This window comes from Colletotrichum scovillei, assembly GCF_011075155.1.
Source record: "Colletotrichum scovillei strain TJNH1 chromosome Unknown Contig00008, whole genome shotgun sequence".
Taxonomy (NCBI): domain Eukaryota; kingdom Fungi; phylum Ascomycota; class Sordariomycetes; order Glomerellales; family Glomerellaceae; genus Colletotrichum; species Colletotrichum scovillei.
In genome coordinates this window covers 358,953-378,272 of record NW_023336266.1, presented here as the reverse complement: position 1 = coordinate 378,272, position 19,320 = coordinate 358,953, and the positions used below count along the sequence as shown (strand labels likewise).

Here is a 19,320-nt window from a genome sequence, read left to right as displayed (position 1 = left end):
GCTCTCGCCTCCCCGTGATGGCCGTCCATCTGCGAGTTTACCTTCTTCGATCAGAGCCGCCAAACCCAAAGCTGCAGGGAGCTTGCCATTGCATTTGCTAGGGCGGCGCGAACGGGCAGCACGTTATCTCGTACCTCTCACATGTTTCTTTTCTTTAGGCAGCTTGGAATGTCACCCCTCCGTTCTCGCAGGTTTCGCTGATGGCCACACGCCCCCTTCGCCTTTCCGCGGTGGGGAACATCCCCATCAAGAATGGAATGGCGGAAAGAAAATCACAGAAAGTGGTCCACGAAAACTTGACGCGTGTGTACTCCGTACTCATCACCAAACACAATGATCCTCACATGAACGACTCACGGACCATGCTGTTATCGCTGCGTCTAGACTCGACTCTACTTGCAAATTTTGAGAGAAAACAAGGGGGTGGGAGGGAGAACAATGGAACACGACGATAAACCGGGTTGGGCGATTCGGACGGGAAAAGCGGGTCTCCGTCCATCCAGATAAGTGGGGCGCCACCCCGAATGCCGCCGCCGAAGTATCCCATTCCCAACCCATAGCCCGAATTGCGACCGGTTCCCTTACTCTTAGGTTGTTTACCCATTCAATGGAGTGCAGGGGAGGGGGGCGTGCGTATCTTTCCTGATGCAAGGCACCTTGTCCATCTCACACCAACAGTGACTCAGTTCCCTTCGTGTGTGGTTCTTCTTCCCAAGATGAGGCCGAGTATAAAGTCAGGGTGATGCCCCCCCCTTTCATCCGAGGATACCCTACTACTCTTTCATTATCGTGTGTTCATCCCGGGCCATACCCCCTAGCCCTCTACTCTTCAGACTTCCCTCCCGAGATCCCCTGAAGACAACCAAAGCAAACACAACCAAACCGCAAAGATGGATCAACCATCACGAACATCATCTCACACCCTGCCGCCAGGCTCCTCCTCAGACTCAGACGGCGCCGCACCAGCACCTCAATACGCCCCGGTATCCTCCCACACCCGCACACCATCAGGCAACGCCCGCCCGAACCGCCGCTCCTCCATCGCCTCAAACGTCCTCCACCCCGTAAAGACAAAGGAGGAAATCGACCCGGAGCTGGACGTCAACCTCCCCTACCGCACCCTCTCCCCCAACGCAAACCTCGACGAGTACCGCGTAGAAACCCACAATGGCGAGATCCCCGCCGTCACCGACGCCTCCTCGGCTCCAGCAGGTCGGGGAGACTACAAGCTCGTCACCTTCGTCCCCAACGACCCCCAGAACCCAAAGAACTGGAGCAAAGCATACAAGTGGTACTGCACAATGGTCGTCGCCCTAACCTGCTTCGTCGTCGCCTTCTGCTCCTCGGTCATCACGGCAGACATCGAGGGCGTCGCCGCAGAGTTCCACGTCTCAGAGGAAGCCGCCCTCGTCTCCATCACCGTCTTCGTCATCGGCTTCGGCATCGGTCCCATGGCCTTCGCGCCCCTTTCCGAAATCTACGGCCGCCAGGTGATTTACGCATCCACCCTCCTCCTCGCCGTCATCTTCATCATCCCCTGCGCCGTCGCCAAGAACCTGGCTACCTTACTCGTGTGCCGCGCCATCGACGGCATCGCCTTCTCCGCGCCCATGACCTTGGTGGGCGGCACCCTTGCAGACCTCTGGCGCAACGAGGAGCGCGGCGTCCCGATGGCAGCCTTCTCCGCCGCGCCCTTCATCGGCCCCGCCATCGGTCCCCTTGTAGGCGGCTTCCTCTCCGACGCGGCAGGCTGGCGCTGGCTGTACTGGATCCAGCTCATCATGGCCTTCGTCGTCTGGGTCCTCATCTCCTTCACCGTGCCCGAGACCTACGCACCCACGATCCTCGCCCGCCGCGCCGCCAAAATGCGCAAGGAGACCGGCGACGCGACTCACGTAACGGAGCAGGACATTGACATGCGTCCCTTCAGCGAGCGCCTGGGAATCTTCCTGATCCGACCCTTCCAGCTGCTCTTTGGCGAGCTCATCGTCTTCCTCATCTCCATCTACATGTCCGTCCTTTATGGCCTGCTGTACATGTTCTTCGTCGCCTTCCCCATCATCTACCAGAAGCGCAAGGGCTACTCCGCCTCCTCCACGGGTCTCATGTTCATCCCCCTCGCCGTCGGCGTTCTTCTCTCTGCGGCCTGCTCCCCCTGGGTGAACAAGCACTACCTCACCCTGGTTGCGAAGCACAACGGCCACCCACCCGCCGAGGCCCGCCTCATCCCCATGATGCTCAGCTGCTGGTTCATCCCCATCGGCCTCTTCATCTTCGCCTGGACCTCCTACGCAGACCTCCACTGGGCCGGCCCCGCCTTCGGTGGCTTCCCCGTCGGCTTTGGCTTCATCTTCTTGTACAACTCGGCAAACAACTACCTCGTCGACTCATACCAGCACCAGGCCGCCTCCGCCCTCGCCGCAAAGACTTGCATCCGCTCCTTCTGGGGTGCCGCCGTCGTCCTCTTCACCGAGCAAATGTACGACCGCCTTGGCGACCAGTGGGCCTCCTCCCTCCTGGCCTTCCTCGGCCTCGCGTGCTGTGCGATTCCCTTCCTCTTCTGGGTCTACGGAGCCCGTATCCGTGCTAGAAGCAAGTACGCCTACTCTGGCGATGACGAGGAGACATCGGGATCCGATGAGGAGAAGGCCAAGCCGCCAAAGAATGCTCTGGCTCCTACCCGCACCTTTGAGCCCGCGTAAGCGATTCGCATATTCGATATGTATACATCTCGATACATAACAAAACACTCAGAGAGTTGCTGTATCTCAGCGACTTGTTCTTGGCGCCTTGGCTATCGGCCCTGGATTCGATGGTAATCTTTGTTTATTCGGCGTAAAGAGGAGGCTGGCGTTGGATAGTGGAATCCAGGAGCGAAAGGCATTTAGACTATAGACGCATATAAATAGCAACGGCCGGCGCCGTTCATAATCCTAAATAAAATTGACATTAAAACAGTCGGGCTCCAGTGCATGCACATGTGGATAATGCAACAATTTGGACACATCAATCCTTTCTGCGACAAACTTTCATCTGCATGAGAGGAGCGATGCGGCAGTGGATGTAGGGAATCGTCTATTCGTAAGTCGTAATCTGTAGCCATCTATTTGCTCAAGAGTTGAAGAGAAGGGAATTCACCAATCTACAGGTCTTTGTTTCATACCAACCAGCCGACTGCAGGCCTCCCATAACCTCTCAGACAATACGCACCGGAAGGGACTCTCTGCGAGACATCACAAACTCTTCCTTGACCAGAGAGTTGTCGCACTTGCGTCCCAGCATAAAGTCCTCGAGGTTGCGGAATGTGCACTCGGAAATCTCCTGCAACGCTTCTTCGGTGAAGAAACCCTGGTGGCCGCAGATGAGGACGTTGGGGAAGGTCATCAAACGGGTCAGCAAGTCGTCGTCGATAATGTGACCAGAGTGGTCATTGTAGAAGAGATCCCCCTCGCCTTCGTACACATCCAGGGCCAGCCCGCCAAGATGCTTAGTCTTGAGGGCGTGGACGACAGATTTGGTATCGACGAGACCACCACGAGATGTGTTGATGAGCATGGCGCCAGGCTTCATCTGTTTCAGCGTCTTTTCGTTGATGATATGCTTCGTCTTTTCCATGAGAGGGCAGTGCAAGCTGATGAAGTCGCACTTGGGGAGAAGCTCCTCCAGAGGCAGGTACTCGCCGAGCTCCTTGAAGGCGTCCGACTCGTAGGGGTCAAAGGCGTACAGTGTGCAGCCGAAGCCCTTCATGATACGGGCCATGGAAACGCCAATCCTTCCGGTGCCAATGATGCCCACCGTCTTGCCATGTACAGTCTTGCCGAGAAGGCCATCGAGGTTAAAGTTGCCCTCTCGGGTTCGGTTGTAAGCTCGGTGGGTGCGTCGGTTGAGGGATTGAAGCAGGGCGACGGCGAACTCGGCTACCGCCTCGGGGGAGTAGGAAGGGACATTGGCAACGAAGATGCCCAACTTCTCGGCGGTCTTAAGGTCGACATTGTTGAAGCCTGCGCAGCGAAGGAGGATGGCTCTGCAGCCGGCCTTGTGGAGCTCCTCAACGACGTCGGCGGTAAGGGAGTCGTTTACGAAGACGCAGACGGCATCGACATCTTTGACGAGCGAGACGGTCTCGGTGGAGAGGGAGAAGTCGTGGTAAATGATGCCAAAGTCAGTGTTGTCGTCGACGAGCTTCTCGTTGTGCTTCTTGAACTCTTCCTTCCTGACTTCGTGGGCGGCATTGATGTATTTCTTGTCGTACGCTTTGGCGCTGAAGACGGCGAGCTTCATTGTGGCGGTTGGACGCAATTGAGGGGTAGAGACTGATGCCGTGGAGAGACAGTAGCTGGCTGAGTAGGTATTGTCGTCTGGGGATGATCTACGAAAGGGGTACAGAAGAGAACAAGAGGTTGATTGAAACTGGTGGTGGGAATTGAGGGGATTTTGTATGAAGATGAGAGAGCGTAGAGACAGAGGAGAAGAAGGAGGAGGGTCGGGAACGAAGCCAAGAGAAGGCGCGCGTCAGCTCCCTCCTGCTCCTTCTTGGCTGCCCGCAGATTGGCCATGCCTCCTTCCTCGTTTCTTCATTCTCGTTCCTCCCTCCTGCCTCACCTTACCTTACCTTACCTATGGAGGTACCTATCAAAAGGTACATCTTGCCTCGTGCCGCATTGGGAGCAGCAAGTGCAGTGTCCGCGTTCTTTCCTCCTCCATGCCAGTACTGTTGTCAAAGCCTGCGTCAGCATCTTTCTGCAGTTGCCCAATCCGGCGCTCAACATCAACTTCCAGCTGAACTCTGTCGGATGACGTGGATGAACCCCCAACTGCAGCCGCTGCTCTTTTTTTAAGCTTGACTGCGTGGTGAATGCCATTCGCCTGCGCCCAGAGCTACCCCGCCATTGATGGATGCTTTTCTGTCAGGTCGGGAGCTCTGGGCAGCTCGCTAACCGAAAGCAGAATTGAAACCCCACTGGGTCGGGTGCTGTCAGAAGAGCTGTCAGGCGCCCTGCCCTGGATTTTCAGGGGAGCCCCAGTAATTCTTCACTCACATCTGACCGTTTTCATCGACATCACAAGCTTCACGGTTGAGGACCCGAGATAATACGAGCTTGAGAAATTCAATTTCATCTTCACTTTGAGTTTTGGAAAATCCATCATACAAAGAATCGGTCTCTTCACTCTAGGTATTTTACCGGGCTGGTTCTTCAACTGCATGAGCGAACCCTCTCCACAGACGGGCTTGAGTTGGTGAATGAGTCAGCAGCACGCAAGTGAGTGCAGGTTGGACAGGCGCACAAAGCTGCCGCCACAATATAATCATTGAATCAGAAAGTCGCCAGAAAAATGCTCTCCATGGCAATTTCGACACATGGATTACTCGTTGATCGAAATATTTCCAGCAAAAAGCAAAAGAATGATCAGTGGGAGGCTTGAACTCCCGGCCTTGGCATTACACAACATTTCAGGTGAAATATTAGTACCACGCTCTAACCAACTGAGCTAACCGACCAGTTGTTGAAAATTCCGAGGGCTGGCTCATACTTGAAGGTTTAGTTGGCTCGGTTCTTTGCTTCTTCTTCCTCCATCTCGGTCTTGCCGTGCCTGCTATCTCTTTTCGTCTTGTCCAGAGTCTTTCTGATGAAGGCAGCTTTGGATAGGAGCAATCAGGCGTTTGAATTAGGAGATATTGCTCTTTCTGGCACTCTGACGTCGTTGGCAACTGCTTTTCTGCGTTCCTCCAACCTACACGCCTAGCACTCACCTGCCGTTGTCTCTTCACCTTCTCACTGCAGCTGACAAGATGGGAACTGCAATGACTTCTCAGTCATTTGCTGGCAAGAAGCATCGGGTGCATACAAGTCTGGCCTTGCCCACAAGCTTGCATGATCTCAAGTCCCCGTTCCTGTGAGAACCCATTTCTTGACCACAACATCGTCTTCAATTCATCTGACAACCCACAGCATCGACATCACCCACGTCACCACTCGCATCACCAACACTGCCAGGGATTTCTATCATCGTCCGAGGCACGCACTGAACTTTCATCCCGGTCTCCACTCCATCATTCTCTTTAGGTATCCTTTCTTCGACGACTTTCGAGTCCTCAGATCCGTGGCTTGACTCCGTCATGACGACCCAGCCCGGCCAGCGTCAGCTGTTGTACAGCCATGGCCATGGCTACCATGCGGTGCAACAGCTGCCAGCTTCTCAAAGGCTTCCAATCGAGATATTGCTTGATATCTACTCGCTATTGGATCCATACGACTTCAATTCCTCACGGCACACCTGCCGCTCCTGGTTGGTAGCCGGCATGAATGAGGCTATTCTTGACTGCATGTTGTCGAGGGGCGGATGGGCTTCGAGCATCAATAGCATCCTCGGCTTTCAAGCTTCCAGCAACGCGGACAAGCCGGTGTCAAGTCGAGCGTCTGTCATGTCCAAATGGCTCGCGAGAGAATGCACTCTCGGCCCGCGTCACAACGGGAGCGAGCCTGCCTTTGTCGAAATCGGCCAGACGCACTTCATCGGCGGTTCTCCGACATCTACCAGCGACAAACGAAACATTGTCTACACCGCAAGTATGTGCGGTCGATACTTGATGGTCACCCACGGATGCACCATCCTGGTCTATGAGCTGCATCACCAGTGCGAAGAGAGCTTCTCGCGTCCATGGTCCATGTCTTCTTAGAAGGAGCTCTCGAAGTATCGCAAGGGTCGCAAGGGTCAACTTCGACTTATCACTACCATTACCTGCGGATCTCCTGTACTTGCCTGCGCCATGGACACGACGTGGGCACGCAACCATGTTGCTGTGCTCGTCCGAGGCCGTCTTGGCCTTGTCTTCGAAATCCAAGGGTTACCCGTATTGCCCATCAAGTACTCAACCCAAAACAAGATGTGTAACTGTGGGACACAGCAAGTATCGCACTCCCTGCCTTTGCAGGCAAAACTACAATCTACCCACTACAACGTGGGCACGGCCGACTGTCCTCCTCGCTCCGTCGCCATTTGCCCTCATCGTTCTTACGTCGCCTTTGGTAGCTCTTCGGCAATCGAGATACATAACAGAAGTGCAAAGCAAAATGTCCGCCGCTTTGCCTTATCCACACCCAGCGACTACATCTATTTTCTTCCTCCGGGTGACGCAAACGACCCAAGACGCAAACTTCGCCTGATCAGCTCCGCGTCAATCTCAGACTGCCACGCCGGCTCGCTGCAAGACGTATTGGGTGGTCTTGGCCTCAATGAAATCGACTTTTCCCCCCAAGTCCCGGTTATCATCTCACGACTTGAGACGTCTGAACTAGAGGAAGACGCTTCGAACGTCTATACCATCATGGAGCAGCAGTTGTCCGCCTCCCTCGGTCCCTTTGCCAACCAACGATGTCAGTGGACAAGGACGGAAAGAGTCCTCCCAAGGCCTAGATTATCCACTGCCGACAACTATCGAGCCGTGCCCTTGAGCGACGGGTCTCACATCCTCCTTACAGACCCCAAGACTAGGTACCTGAGCCTGGTTTGCGATGATCCCAAATGGTCGAGGGCCGGCATTGTGACCAAGGTGAAGTTTTGTCCACCAGCGGCAGCATGCGAAAGTGCGCCACTCATGTACGCCGTTGGGAGGGACTTGGTACATGGTGTGAGAATTGCTGCCGTTTTCCCGACGACACGGTGGACGGAAGGAGAAGGGTTCCAACCAGGGGAGCAGATTCTTGCTTTCTACACCATCCCACCAGATATGTTCCGAGATCTCTCAAGCACTAACAGCCTCCTGAGTTTGGTCGACAGCCAAGGGGAACATCAATGGGCTCATTGGTGGCCGACATTGCAGCATTCAGTTCAACAATTTCTCAAAGCCAAGAACGGCGGTTTGAGCAGCAAGGACAAGCGGAACCCAAGGCCAAAGTATCCAGTTGATGTCTATGGTCAAGTCGTTGCCGTTTGCTCCGGCATCGTCGACCTTTCGATGGGATCAGGCCCCAATATGATGATCTGGGCATTCGGAAGAGAGGGTTTGGCTCGTTGCTGGGCATTGAACACTGGGAATACCAGGCTCGTGCGAAGGCATGCGATCTTGGGTGACGGAAGCATGCGAAAGGTGGACGGCGATGGGGATTTGACAATGTTGTAGGCGGGCTAGGATTGGTCGCTGACGATGAACCATTAGGCGGCACAGGACAAACGCTTGCATCCTTGTGGGTGATACTGATGCATCTTCAGTGGCGAGGATGGAAAATGTCATCTTTGGAGTTGTGCAATAGCGGAACTGCACACTGGGCTTTGCTGGTTTCTAGCAATACTGGCCGATAGCGAATGATGCACGATTACAGGAAATAGAAAAGCATTACTTATAGAAATGATTAGATTCTCAAAGCCTGAGATGTAAGATTTCGCTTCATTCGTCTTCTATTCATTGATCTTTCTAGCGTCTATAGATGCCATGTATCGTGTAATCTTTCTGTGGCCCGTTGACAGTATACTTGATATTCCACTCCTCGAGGTTGACAGCCTTGAAGGCGAAGTCGTACTTTACGTCATAATAATCGTCAATGCAGAGGTGCCCAGCCTTTGCCTGCCAGGGATTCTTCTGATCATCTTGCGGCGGTCCTTCGAACTCGATCTCGTGGAAGAGGTAATCTGCCCGCTTCGGCTCGTTGACTTTTGCGAACCAGACGCTGATTATGTCTTTCTTTTCGTCGTAGCGCCAGACGTAGCGGCGGGTCGCGCGGAAGACGAGGCCGTTTGAGGCGCGGAATTCGCCGTCTTCGATGTAGAGGTATTCTGTCGCCAGGGCGCCGTCGTCGTTGGCGTCTGGGGTTTCATCCGCGGAGGCGGGTCCGGAGGCGCATTTCAGGCCGTCGGCGGTCTTGTTGCGGAGGAGGAATTGTGCTGTCCCGCTGAAGTGGCCGCTTGGGTGGCTCGGTAATCTGCTCGTGAGATCGCGGTCGAGCTTCCATGTTCCTAGTAAGCTGCGGAAGACGGCGCGGGGCACGAAGCGGGATGTTGTCAGGCCTGCGATTGCTGCGGCGTTTGTTTGTGCTAGAGAGTTCTCGGCCTCGGATTTGGCGGATTCGGAGGCGAGCGGGGAGAGGTAGCGGGCTGGGGTGAGTATGTCCATTGGTTTGTTGTTGTGAGGGAGGGCCGGGGTTAGGGGTGCCGCGGGCGGGGAGATTGGTATGGAGAGGGCGAGGGAGAATTGTTGCATTAGGTAGGCGTAGTCGCCCATTGGGAACTGGGAGGCGCGGGGGTCGTCGCGGAGGGAGACGGTGCGCCAGTCTGAGGCGTCGTCTAGGAGTGCTTCGGTGAGGGCCGGCGGGCGTGTGGAAGGGGATGACGCCCAGAGGGCGGAGAGGAAGCGGGCTTGCATTTCCATCACGCCCCAGTAGGGGGACCGGTAGAAGCCTACGAAGCCTAGGGTCGGGAGGTCTTTGACGTGGGTTCCGTGGAAGGCGAGGGCGAGGGGGAGAGAGGGGTGAGAGGGGGAGTGATTTAGGGTTGTGAGAACGGAGGAGGGGAGGAAGGAGAGGCAGGGGGAGGGATCGAAGCCCGTTGCGAGGATGACGGCTGCGACGTTCTCGATTTCTGAAGTGGCGGCGGCGGAGGAGGAGGAGGAAGGGTTCGTGATCTTTGCGGTTGTGCCGGTGACGGAGTCGAGTTTGCCGGTTGTGATGTTGATGAGGCCGGCGCGGACGAATTCCATGTAGTTCTCCGAGACAGCGAGGTAAGCTGGGTCCGAGTGGTGTTTGGACGTTACGGCGACGGAGGGGGAGAAGCCGGATTGGTCTTGGCCTAGGGAGGTTGTGTAAATGCCGTGGGTTAAGCGTGCGGCGTCGGGGGTGATGTGGCCTTGGCTGTTCTCCAGGGGGTGTGGGCGGTTGCTGAGGTTGTAGGATGGGAAGTCTAGGGGTAGGAAGGGGGCTGCTTTCGCGCCGGGCTTGAGATTTGTCTTAGCAAGTCGAGTCTCTCCATGTCTGGAAGATGGAGCATACCTTTGGCGTGGTGTGGAGGGGAAATACCCACGTTGGACGCTGAGTGAGATGCTCGACCGTGAGCTTCTCCGCGTTCGGCACGGGGCTCGGGTCCGGTGCGTTGACGGCGCAGGATATGTGCGTGGCGATGGTCCCCGCGATCTCGACGCCAGACATCTGTCCTCCTACGACCAGAATCTTGCCGCCGTTCTTCACGCCATCGGGGAACAAGGTCTGAAGATCGCGGTACTTGCTGCTGTGCACCACGGGGATCTCCGTACCGGCACCGCCAGAGACGACGTCTGGCACAATGGGCTTGCCAAAGAAGCCAGAGGACACAAGCAGGTAATCGAACACGCTCGTCTCTCTCCCGCCGGCCTCGCTCTCGACTGTGACAGTCCATGAGCCATCTTTGGAGGAGAGCTCTGTATCGACGACGCGATGGCCAAGCTTCAAGGTTGCTGCAGCGGCAGCATCAGTGCCTTTGAGGTAGCGCTCGATGTAGCGTTCCAGGTAGCGGCCGACCATCCAGGCGCGCGGGAAGTCGGGATCCTCAGGGGCCCAGGCGAGATCGCTGAACTGCACAGTGTGTTTGCTCTGGTTTGCGAGCATGAGAGGGTGGACGAGGCCGTCAACATCGTCGCGGCGCGTGGGCCACAGGCCGCCGATGCGTCGTTGGGCGTCGAAGATTGTCACGTCAAAGGCGCCCTTTGGTGCGTTGTGGAGGAAAGTCTTTGCGGCGACGAGGCCGGAGGGTCCGGCGCCTTGAGACTATGGTGTTATTAAAGACTCAGACATTAGAGAGAAGGTGGTCCTTACCGACGATGCATACACGTTTGGCCATGGTGATGGGTCTCAACGCAGGGGATGGTGGGGTGTTTGAGAGTGAATTGCCCCTCACTCAGAGAACTTCAGGATGAATTGGGGGAAGGGTATCGTATATAGCCTTCCTGGAAGAAGAGAACATGTGGAGCTGAGCACTGCAACCTCTCATCGCCTGAGAGATGAAGTTCTCACGTCAGAAGCCACCGCCGAAAGCGCCATTGTCGCGGTCGGGGATTAGCGGCATCGGTGGGGCTTGTCGCCGATTGACGCCGGCGCTATCCGCGATGACTCAGCTGGGTTGGTCCTGTTGAGTGCCAGCCGGCGTGACATTTTGCCGGCTGGCAACTCCCGTCCGTTCCACTGTCTTCCCACGCCTCCGTCGTCAGCATCTCTCAACTCTGTTCCTCCATCCTCTGCCACTGCATCATCTACAGCTTGCGGTTTGGGCATTCCTCTTGGTTGCACACTAATATTTCACGAAGAGGATCGGCTGCTTCAATGGACACATAACGCTGCAACACGTTCGCCATCTATGCAATACAGTTGAGGCACGAAACGTCCGCAGTTGACAAGCAACATCGTGTGGGCATGCATCGTCAGCTCCAGCACCGCCTGAATGCCAGCCGTGCTGGAAGCCTTCATGTCTCGATCCAGGCAGATTGGATTCGACCAATGTCACTCGTCAAGCGAGTCCAGGACATCGGGCGTGGAAGTCCAGCTATCGGCAAGCTCCCGAAGTCTGAAGAGAACCATTCAGCCAATGGGCTCTGAGGCAAGCTCCCGCCCCGATAGCTTGGAACATGAAAGCAGAGACTCCTTGAGACGGCTGATGGTTGGAGCGGCCCAACGACGGCCAGTCGGCTTGCGACAGAGAATTATTGACGGCTCTCAGCCATGTCCCGAGCTACGGGCCCTCCTTACCGCCAGCCTGGCCCCGGGCGCGGATTGCCAAGCCAGGGCGTCGGGACCCGTTACGGCCGGTTCGGGACCAGACGCCGCACCGACATGGATATCTCTTCGGCTTCGTGCAGTCAGTGGGCCTACCTGCGTTTATTCAGAGCTTCAGATGGCACCAAATACCTAGCCTCTGTCCACTCACCTTCGGATGAATATTCAGCACCGACTAATCCTCGATCCGCCCAACGGTCCATCATGCTTACCAGCATCCTCTGCCGGGAACCAAAGTATTGCAGCATGCCAAGCCGGGACAAGACCTACCATCCCGGGGATGTTCAACGGCGCAACTGCGGCCAGCATCTATGGGTCCATCTGTTGACGAACCCCAAAGCAACGTCGTTTTTCGAAGCAGCAACATGTTTGAATCATGCCCGTGGTCGCACGTCAGTCCATTGTAGTCATGGACCTGCCTATTCTAATTATCAAAGACTTATCTGCGGGGCGGCAGTCTGCAGTATATCTCAGTCGCACAGCAAGACCAGCCCAGCCGAGCAGGCTGCATAATTGGCCGGCCATCCAACTTCGCCATACGGTGTTTCCTGTGCCACTCTGCGGTGTTCGTGCGACTACTGCACAGATTTCGAGCAACGGCGTCACCCTTGTCCTCACGTGGGTGTATTTCAAATACGTGCACAACGACCCAGCCCGTTCCCCGTCCCACTAAGACTAGCAGGAAGGGCGGAGTGGCTGGCATCATCTTCGGGGACCTTCAACCAGTTGCTATTGACCGAGCTTACTGCAGATCCAGCGGTACTTTTTTTCCGTCGAAGTGTCGGCCGTCAAATCAAGCTTGCCCGGCATCAGCCCGCTCCAATGCTAGAGCGCCCAAGACGCAGATCAATGCTTGTTGTGGTCGAGTGACTGAGCTTGCAACCGCGGGGTCACGCCGGAGATAAGCTACTAGGTAGTCTTTGCTTTCCCACGCGGACCGATGACCGTTAGATTCCCCCTCTCTTCTTAGTCGTCGACGGGTAGAACCCCCTCCCCAGACTCTCCCCACGGGCAAATGGAGTCTCGGATGGAGCCCCCGGCTCATACCATGTTGTCAACTTGCTCCACTGGCAAGCTCTCACCTTGTCGGGAGAAGCATTCGATGCTGGTGAGACGCGCCCTCTCTCCCGTCTACCTGTGACTTCCTCAAGCATGGAGTCAGAATATGCTGTGAACCCAACGATTCTAGACTACCTCGCAAGCCACCATGAGTCTCGGGATTCCGGTCCATGGTAAATACCTGTTCGTGGTCATGGACTGGAGTTCGCAAGGCTAAGACATGTCAGAGAAATCAGCCGATGCGCGCGCGTCTCCGATGTCTTCCCCTTGGCTTCCCTCGCATCCTTCGAGAAGCAGATACTGCTACCGAAACTCATCCCTTTATTATTGACGTCGCCGCCCGCGTTCCTGGTCTTGGTCCTGCAGGATAACCACGCGGTCTAATCGGTACTGAACACCCTAGCATCGTATTCTGTTAAATTCATCACGCCGCTCGAAAGCGGCGCATCAACATCCCTTGACCGAGTCTTCTGTTCCACGCCAAACGTGGAGTCCCCAATGGCTACTAACGATAAGCCACTTGTTCCGCTGCAGCGGTTTGGCTACCAGTCACAGAGCAGATTCCATTGCCGAGTGTATCCCGAAGGTCGTCTGCCGGTGATGGGGGAGGGTTGCTCTTACGTTCCCCACCTCCCATGCTCGCGGGCACGTCTCCCTAGTTTATATTTGACCAGGCCTCCCGCCGATCTGGTTTGGCTTCCGTCAAGCATCTTGGTTACCACCTCAAACTCATTCGTCCGCCACCCGAGCCAGCATTTACTCAGCCTTCTCCCCCACGTCTCACTACGTCTATTCGAAAAACTTGAGCTTCTACTGCGAGACTTCTCTCTTTCTCTCTCCAGACCCCCCGCTTTGATGTCAGCCGAATCAAAACTTTGAGATCAGCTCCAGGTACACCCCACCACGATGAGCGACACGGAGAAGGCTGCGGCCTCCCATACATCAGACCAAGGCACGCAGGATGTTCCGCGTGACCCTGACGCGCATCTCAGTGAAGAAGAGAGGCTTGAAGTCGTATGTCATGGCCTTTCTATCCAATCAAACGACCAGTAAACTAACCTGCGCGTTGCAGGAACGAAAGTTAGTCAGGAGGCTTGACTGGATCCTGATTCCATGGGTACGTGTCATGCATGCTCATGTCCTGGTGCACTTAACTGACGCCGACGTAGCTATGCATCCTTTACCTCTTAGCTTTCCTTGACAGAACCAACATTGGAAATGCGAAAATCGCCGGTTTGAACAAAGATCTGGGCCTCACGAGTTCTATGTACAACTCGTCGCTCACAATCTTCTTCGTCTCGTATGCGGTGTTCGAGCCCTTGACGAACATTCTGCTCAAGAAATTGCGACCGTCAATCTTCATTCCCATCATCATGTGAGTAAAGGACAAGCTGGTTTCAGTCTTTATCTGGCACGGTGTGCTGACCGAGTACAGGATTCTCTGGGGGGCATCAATGACGGGCATGGGGTTCGTACACAACTGGAGTGGGTTGATGGCCGCGCGCTGGTTCTTGGGCCTTACCGAGGCTGGGCTTTTCCCGGGCGTCAACTACTACCTATCATGCTGGTACAAGAGATCAGAATTTGGCATTCGCGCTGTAAGTTCTCAGCTCAACTAGACGTCCCTCCAAGCTAACGTGGCCAGGCCATTTTTTTCTCAGCTGCAGCCATCTCTGGCTCGTTCGGTGGCGCCCTCGCAGCAGGCATCGAGCAAATGGCCGGCGTCGGCGGCCGCCCGGGCTGGGCATGGATCTTCATCCTCGAAGGCCTCCTCACCGTGGTCTTCGGCGTCGCCTCCTTCTGGATGGTCCACGACTTCCCCGACGAGGCTAAGTTCCTCTCCGACGACGACCGGGCTCGTGTCATTCGCCGTCTAAAGATGGATCAGCAGGCCTCTGCCAACCACGAGGAGTTCAAGATGACGTTCTTCTGGCAGGCCGTCAAAGACTGGAAGATGTGGCTGGGCATGGTCATCTACATGGGCTGCGACATGCCGCTTTACGCCTTTAGTCTGTTCTTGCCTACCATTGTCAACGAACTTGGGTGGAATACCAGTATCGTACGATCGCAGCTGATGACGGTCCCGCCTTATGCTGCGGCGGCGATTTTCACCATCTTTATCGGATATGTGGCGGACAGGACGAAACAGCGTGGTCTATGTAACATTGGAGTCAGTCTCATCGGCATAGTGGGCTTCTGCATGCTCATCGCTACCGAGAGCGCCCAAGTCAAATACGCAGGCACCTTTCTCGGAGCTCTCGGCATCTACCCATGCATCGCCAACACCATCACCTGGGTCGCCAACAACAATGAGGGCGTCTACAAGCGCGGTGTGGTGCTAGGATTCGTGATTGGGTGGGGAAACCTGAATGGCATCGTCAGCTCTAACATTTACTTCCATGGGCCGCGGTTTCCAGAGGGCCATGGCGTTGTGTTGGCGTACATGTCCATTTTCCTGTGCGGCGGCAGCGCTCTCATGACGACGTTGCTCAGGATCGAGAACAAGAAGAGGAGGCAGGGGAAGAGAGATCACTGGGTGGAGAATAAGTCTGAAAAGGAGATCGAGGCGCTCGGAGACAAGAGGCCAGACTTCCAGTACACCTTGTAATACATAGGGTTGAAGTTCCTGAGACCGAATGTCCTGAACAACCTCTTTAGAGAATGAATGATACTTACACCTAGGGAGATGTCATATGGCCCTAAAGATGATTGATGTGATGACCGACGTGTCTCTGTCGATGCAAAATCTCACACATCTTAGTCAACTAAGAATTGGCGTCTGCTATGATCGTCACGCAAGCTCCTATTGACCAAGTCAAGGTCTTACTGTCACAGATGTAGCGGAAACTCATCTCTTTGGGGTGGTCTAGGGATCTATGAGCCCCAAGTCGATCCGAGCAGTCACGAATCAGATCCAAAATCTGCTCCATCGCCCTGATGGTCTAGCGGTATGATTCTCCCTTAGGGTCTTCACGACACGTCTGGGAGAGGTCCCAGGTTCGAATCCTGGTTAGGGCCCAATTCTTTTGCATTTTGCTCGAAAAATGCAATCTTTATGATCCCCGTCTTCTAATCTTTCACCTGATGACATTTCTGAAGACGCCGGACCCGAAATGCAGTTGGGGCGGTTGACCGTTGATTGGCCACCGAACCTGACAACATTTGAGACATTACAGCACATCGCCACAAACCTTCCAACACGGCGGCGTGTCGTGCCTCCTACCACCATCGCTCGACCGTCTCAAATTTGGAAAATACATTCATTGGGTCTGTGACGCCGCTACACATTACGTAGTCACGTAGAATGGCTCTTTCCACCCGCGCGCAAACTTCGCAATCTGGGGTGTGCCATAGAGCTCGATTGCGCGGCTACACGACGGACCTTGTTTTGCCCCCAGACGGTGCCTGGATGGGTAGGTGGAAGGTTGGCGACATGATACCGAGGAGTCTGTGAAGCTGCTCCGTCTGATTTCTCTGGACGACAGATCCGAGATCGAGTCCTGTGCGAGTGTTGCAGCCGAGTTTTCGGGATCCACTGTCCACCGTATATTATCATCTGTGGCGACCGTTGATTGTATGACGTTTACTTTACTGGTTTCCGCCGAGTACAGATCTTGAGAGCAGAGTGTATTACACGATCTATCACTTTTATCACCAGTAGTGGTTACTCTAATGTTGTTCGGGCCGAAACTCTGGACCGGAGGTTGCGGCCAAAGGCCCCATGTTTGTCATTGAGTGCCTCCAATTGTAAACTAGCTCTGCGGTCTACCCTAAGTGGACAATAATCCCAATGTCCTATGCTTCAGTGCTTCATAGACAATAGGCTCTAGAAGAGTTGCACATGACTCTTCTTAATTGAAAGTAAGCAATGAACAATCCGGCCCCACAGCCATGTCGGCTATTTGCCTTTGCCATGAGCTAGAACATCTTGAGGAGTTGAGTGGTAGACACTTTGAGCGAAGTTACCCTGCCCATGAAGGAGGCTCACCTGCATCGGACCCACAGAAGGTAACTTACAAATTGTCCAAGGTTGCCAGTGTATTTTTGGGCTGCACACAGCCACACCAACTTTTGACGACTGAGGCACAGAGAAATACTCCGCATGGGAATGAGGAATATAGAATGTTGCGTGATTCGATTGATTCTACCGTGGCTGATGAATGCTTTTGGTGAAGCTTGGCACTCAATTCCCTTTAGTCGATGTTACGCTCTGCTTATTTGCACAGCTGCACCCCGAGGAATCACTACCCAGAGGTCAGGCTGACAACCACGGAAAACGTAAAGTTCATCAAGCTGCATTCTCGTCTCACTAACCGGAAACTCAAATGCGCATCATCTCATGTGCTTAGAGTTGTCAACGGCGAATGTTGCCTTGGATCTCCAATCGAGTTCGAGTGCTTGGAGAGCTGAAATGACTGAAGATCCAAGGTTTTTTGCGGTTAGCGACCAAGTTGAAGCCTTTAGTGGGATAGTGAAGATCGATATTCTGCGAAAGTGCGGTAGTGAGCAATACTGGAACGATGCCGACAAACGTAAATGCACTCTACCGTTCATCCGGTTGTGCTGTTTCCACAACCCGCATCCTTGAATAGGCTTCAACTTAACATGGCCCTGGAGGATTCTGTGGAGTTCGTCTGACTGCTTCCGTGGCGGGTAGCATCCGCCTCAGCTCAATCTCGCAACCTAAAAAAACAGACAGGGATCAACGCGATCTCACCTATCAGCGTTGCAAGACTGTCTAAACATCCCCTGAAAACCGTGCCATCTCTCATCTTCCTTTGGATGCGCCAAGCGGTCCTTTGCAAAGGTCTCTGGTCGTCGGCTGATGGTTGTGAACCCTGCAGTCGGATCGACAGGGCAGAAGTCTGAATAGCCGCTCGCACTCACAGCGTAGACTTAGGATCTTACCCATTCCTCAATTTCCGAACGAATGTTCCAGGCGCTTATGCTCGCTTTTCAATCCGACGATGGGGGCCAACTTACCCCAGCTCAGTCTGACTGCGTAGCAACATCGGATAGAGCTTGGTTGATGGGGTCCAAGTCAACGTAGCATGCATTCCCAGGCAGCAATGATTCTAGTAAATATCCCCAGCTTTGGGCCATGGCCGGGTCGATACAATTTCAAATGCAGTATTGATGTGATGAGAAGTTGGTGTTTAGCTTACCATACAGGAGTATAAAGTCTGTCTTGCTCGCAGACATCATTGAGTCCAGAATCAGCTCATTCCAGTCCCACAACCCGATCACTATTAACCGGTTTCTCTCAAGACCTCATATCACAATGGTTCGCTTTGTTCCTTTTGCAGCCACAGCGGCTCTATCGTTTGGATCGTGCGCCTTTGCTGCTCCCACGGTGGAAGGTGCCAACCTGCCAGATCCATCAACTTTGATCAAGCCCATCGGCTTCGACCCTACGATTGTCTCCTCGCTAAAGGAGCGCAAGGTCGCAGGAGTTGCCCCCGAGGTCATCACTCTTAGCCTTACCGGCCAGGATGCGAACTTCACGGACTTCCCCCCCTCAAATCCCGGATCTTCTCAACCCTCCAAGCGCGGTATCATCGGAGGTGTCGACAACCGCGTCCTCTGGACCAACAAGGACTACCCTTATCGTGCCATGGGCAGAATCGCACTTTCAAACGGTGCGATCTGCAGCGGTGCCTTGATTGGTTCCCGCCACGTTGTCACCGCGCGCCACTGCATCCCAGAGAATGGCGCAACAGCCCGCTTCCAGCCTGCCTACGACAACGGCGAGGCCCTGGGTGGCTACGACGTGATCCGCGTCTTCCGACCCGACTACGGCCAGGAAGGCTGGTGCGCTAACGCCTACGACTGGGCCATCTTCGTCCTCGGCGAGAAGGCTGGGTCCACCAACGGCTGGCTTGGGTTGAAGACGGTGAACCCTGACACACAGCTTAATCGCGCCATGTTCTTCCACTACGGATACCCTGGCGACAAGGGCGGACAACAGCCTTACCGTCAAGAGGCTATTACAGCTTCTTCCGCGACTTTGTGTGACCGAGGTTCTCCTGTTGTGACTGATGCCGATGCTCAAGGCGGACAGTCTGGAGGTCCTTTCTGGATCAACGAGAACGGAGATCGGTACCTCTATGGTGTTGTTGTCGGAACCAATGACCAGATCACGGTTGTTGCCGGTGGCCCATCATTGCTTGAGGGATACGGAATTTTGCTGAAGGACTACCCCAACTAAGGGATGAATCACAAATGTTTTATGACTGGAGTTGAGAATGGAATCTTTACCATTTGAGATATGGAAACTTTCTGGTGCAATGAGTTCATCATGTATGTAGTTTAAGGAGCAAATATACGCGCAAATAGCGAAGAGCATCTCGTTGGCGCAAGGCAACATCTAGGTTTTGAGGGAAATTTGTGCATCGGATTTAATGTGCCGATGGCGTTTGTAGCTACATCACATAAGGTAAAATACTATGTACAGAGTTGAATGACAGTATTTACTGGATCGGTGGTACCACTCTGGTTAGCAACTACCCAGGATCACATCCGAAAGTTC

At 54.6% G+C, this 19,320-nt stretch overlaps 6 protein-coding genes across 6 annotated transcripts; 4 read left to right on the top strand and 2 right to left on the bottom strand.

Annotated features, from left to right (window-relative positions):
* Positions 1-890: 890 nt before the first annotated feature.
* Positions 891-2,702, top strand: HER10_EVM0013143 (major facilitator superfamily transporter; the record flags this gene model as incomplete). The annotated part of the gene is made up of 1 exon (XM_035482510.1): positions 891-2,702. The coding sequence occupies one exon, from the start codon at positions 891-893 to the stop codon at positions 2,700-2,702; it is 1,812 nt and encodes a 603-aa protein (XP_035331095.1).
* Positions 2,703-3,195: 493 nt separating this feature from the next.
* On the bottom strand, positions 3,196-4,281 carry HER10_EVM0009877 (D-isomer specific 2-hydroxyacid dehydrogenase; the record flags this gene model as incomplete). The annotated part of the gene is made up of 1 exon (XM_035479349.1): positions 3,196-4,281. The coding sequence occupies one exon, from the start codon at positions 4,279-4,281 to the stop codon at positions 3,196-3,198; it is 1,086 nt and encodes a 361-aa protein (XP_035330915.1).
* A 1,102-nt stretch (positions 4,282-5,383) lies between these two features.
* HER10_EVM0012816 (F-box domain-containing protein) lies at positions 5,384-8,122 on the top strand (the record flags this gene model as incomplete). The annotated part of the gene is made up of 2 exons (XM_035482198.1): positions 5,384-6,616; positions 6,680-8,122. Exons 1-2 carry the CDS (start codon positions 6,119-6,121, stop codon positions 8,120-8,122), a joined length of 1,941 nt encoding a protein of 646 aa, XP_035331080.1. The 5' UTR covers positions 5,384-6,118.
* A 291-nt stretch (positions 8,123-8,413) lies between these two features.
* Positions 8,414-10,952, bottom strand: HER10_EVM0010621 (uncharacterized protein; the record flags this gene model as incomplete). The annotated part of the gene is made up of 3 exons (XM_035480074.1): positions 10,779-10,952; positions 9,981-10,723; positions 8,414-9,925 (listed from the first exon to the last, which is right to left on the bottom strand). Exons 1-3 carry the CDS (start codon positions 10,801-10,803, stop codon positions 8,414-8,416), a joined length of 2,280 nt encoding a protein of 759 aa, XP_035330953.1. The 5' UTR covers positions 10,804-10,952.
* A 1,855-nt stretch (positions 10,953-12,807) lies between these two features.
* Positions 12,808-15,399, top strand: HER10_EVM0002608 (major facilitator superfamily transporter; the record flags this gene model as incomplete). Its single annotated transcript, XM_035472314.1, has 5 exons — positions 12,808-13,805; positions 13,864-13,908; positions 13,961-14,166; positions 14,227-14,389; positions 14,437-15,399. The coding sequence occupies exons 1-5, from the start codon at positions 13,698-13,700 to the stop codon at positions 15,397-15,399; spliced, it is 1,485 nt and encodes a 494-aa protein (XP_035330494.1). The 5' UTR covers positions 12,808-13,697.
* Positions 15,400-18,072: 2,673 nt separating this feature from the next.
* On the top strand, positions 18,073-18,999 carry HER10_EVM0000177 (uncharacterized protein; the record flags this gene model as incomplete). The annotated part of the gene is made up of 1 exon (XM_035469971.1): positions 18,073-18,999. The coding sequence occupies one exon, from the start codon at positions 18,073-18,075 to the stop codon at positions 18,997-18,999; it is 927 nt and encodes a 308-aa protein (XP_035330342.1).
* Between the last annotated feature and the right edge of the window lie 321 nt (positions 19,000-19,320).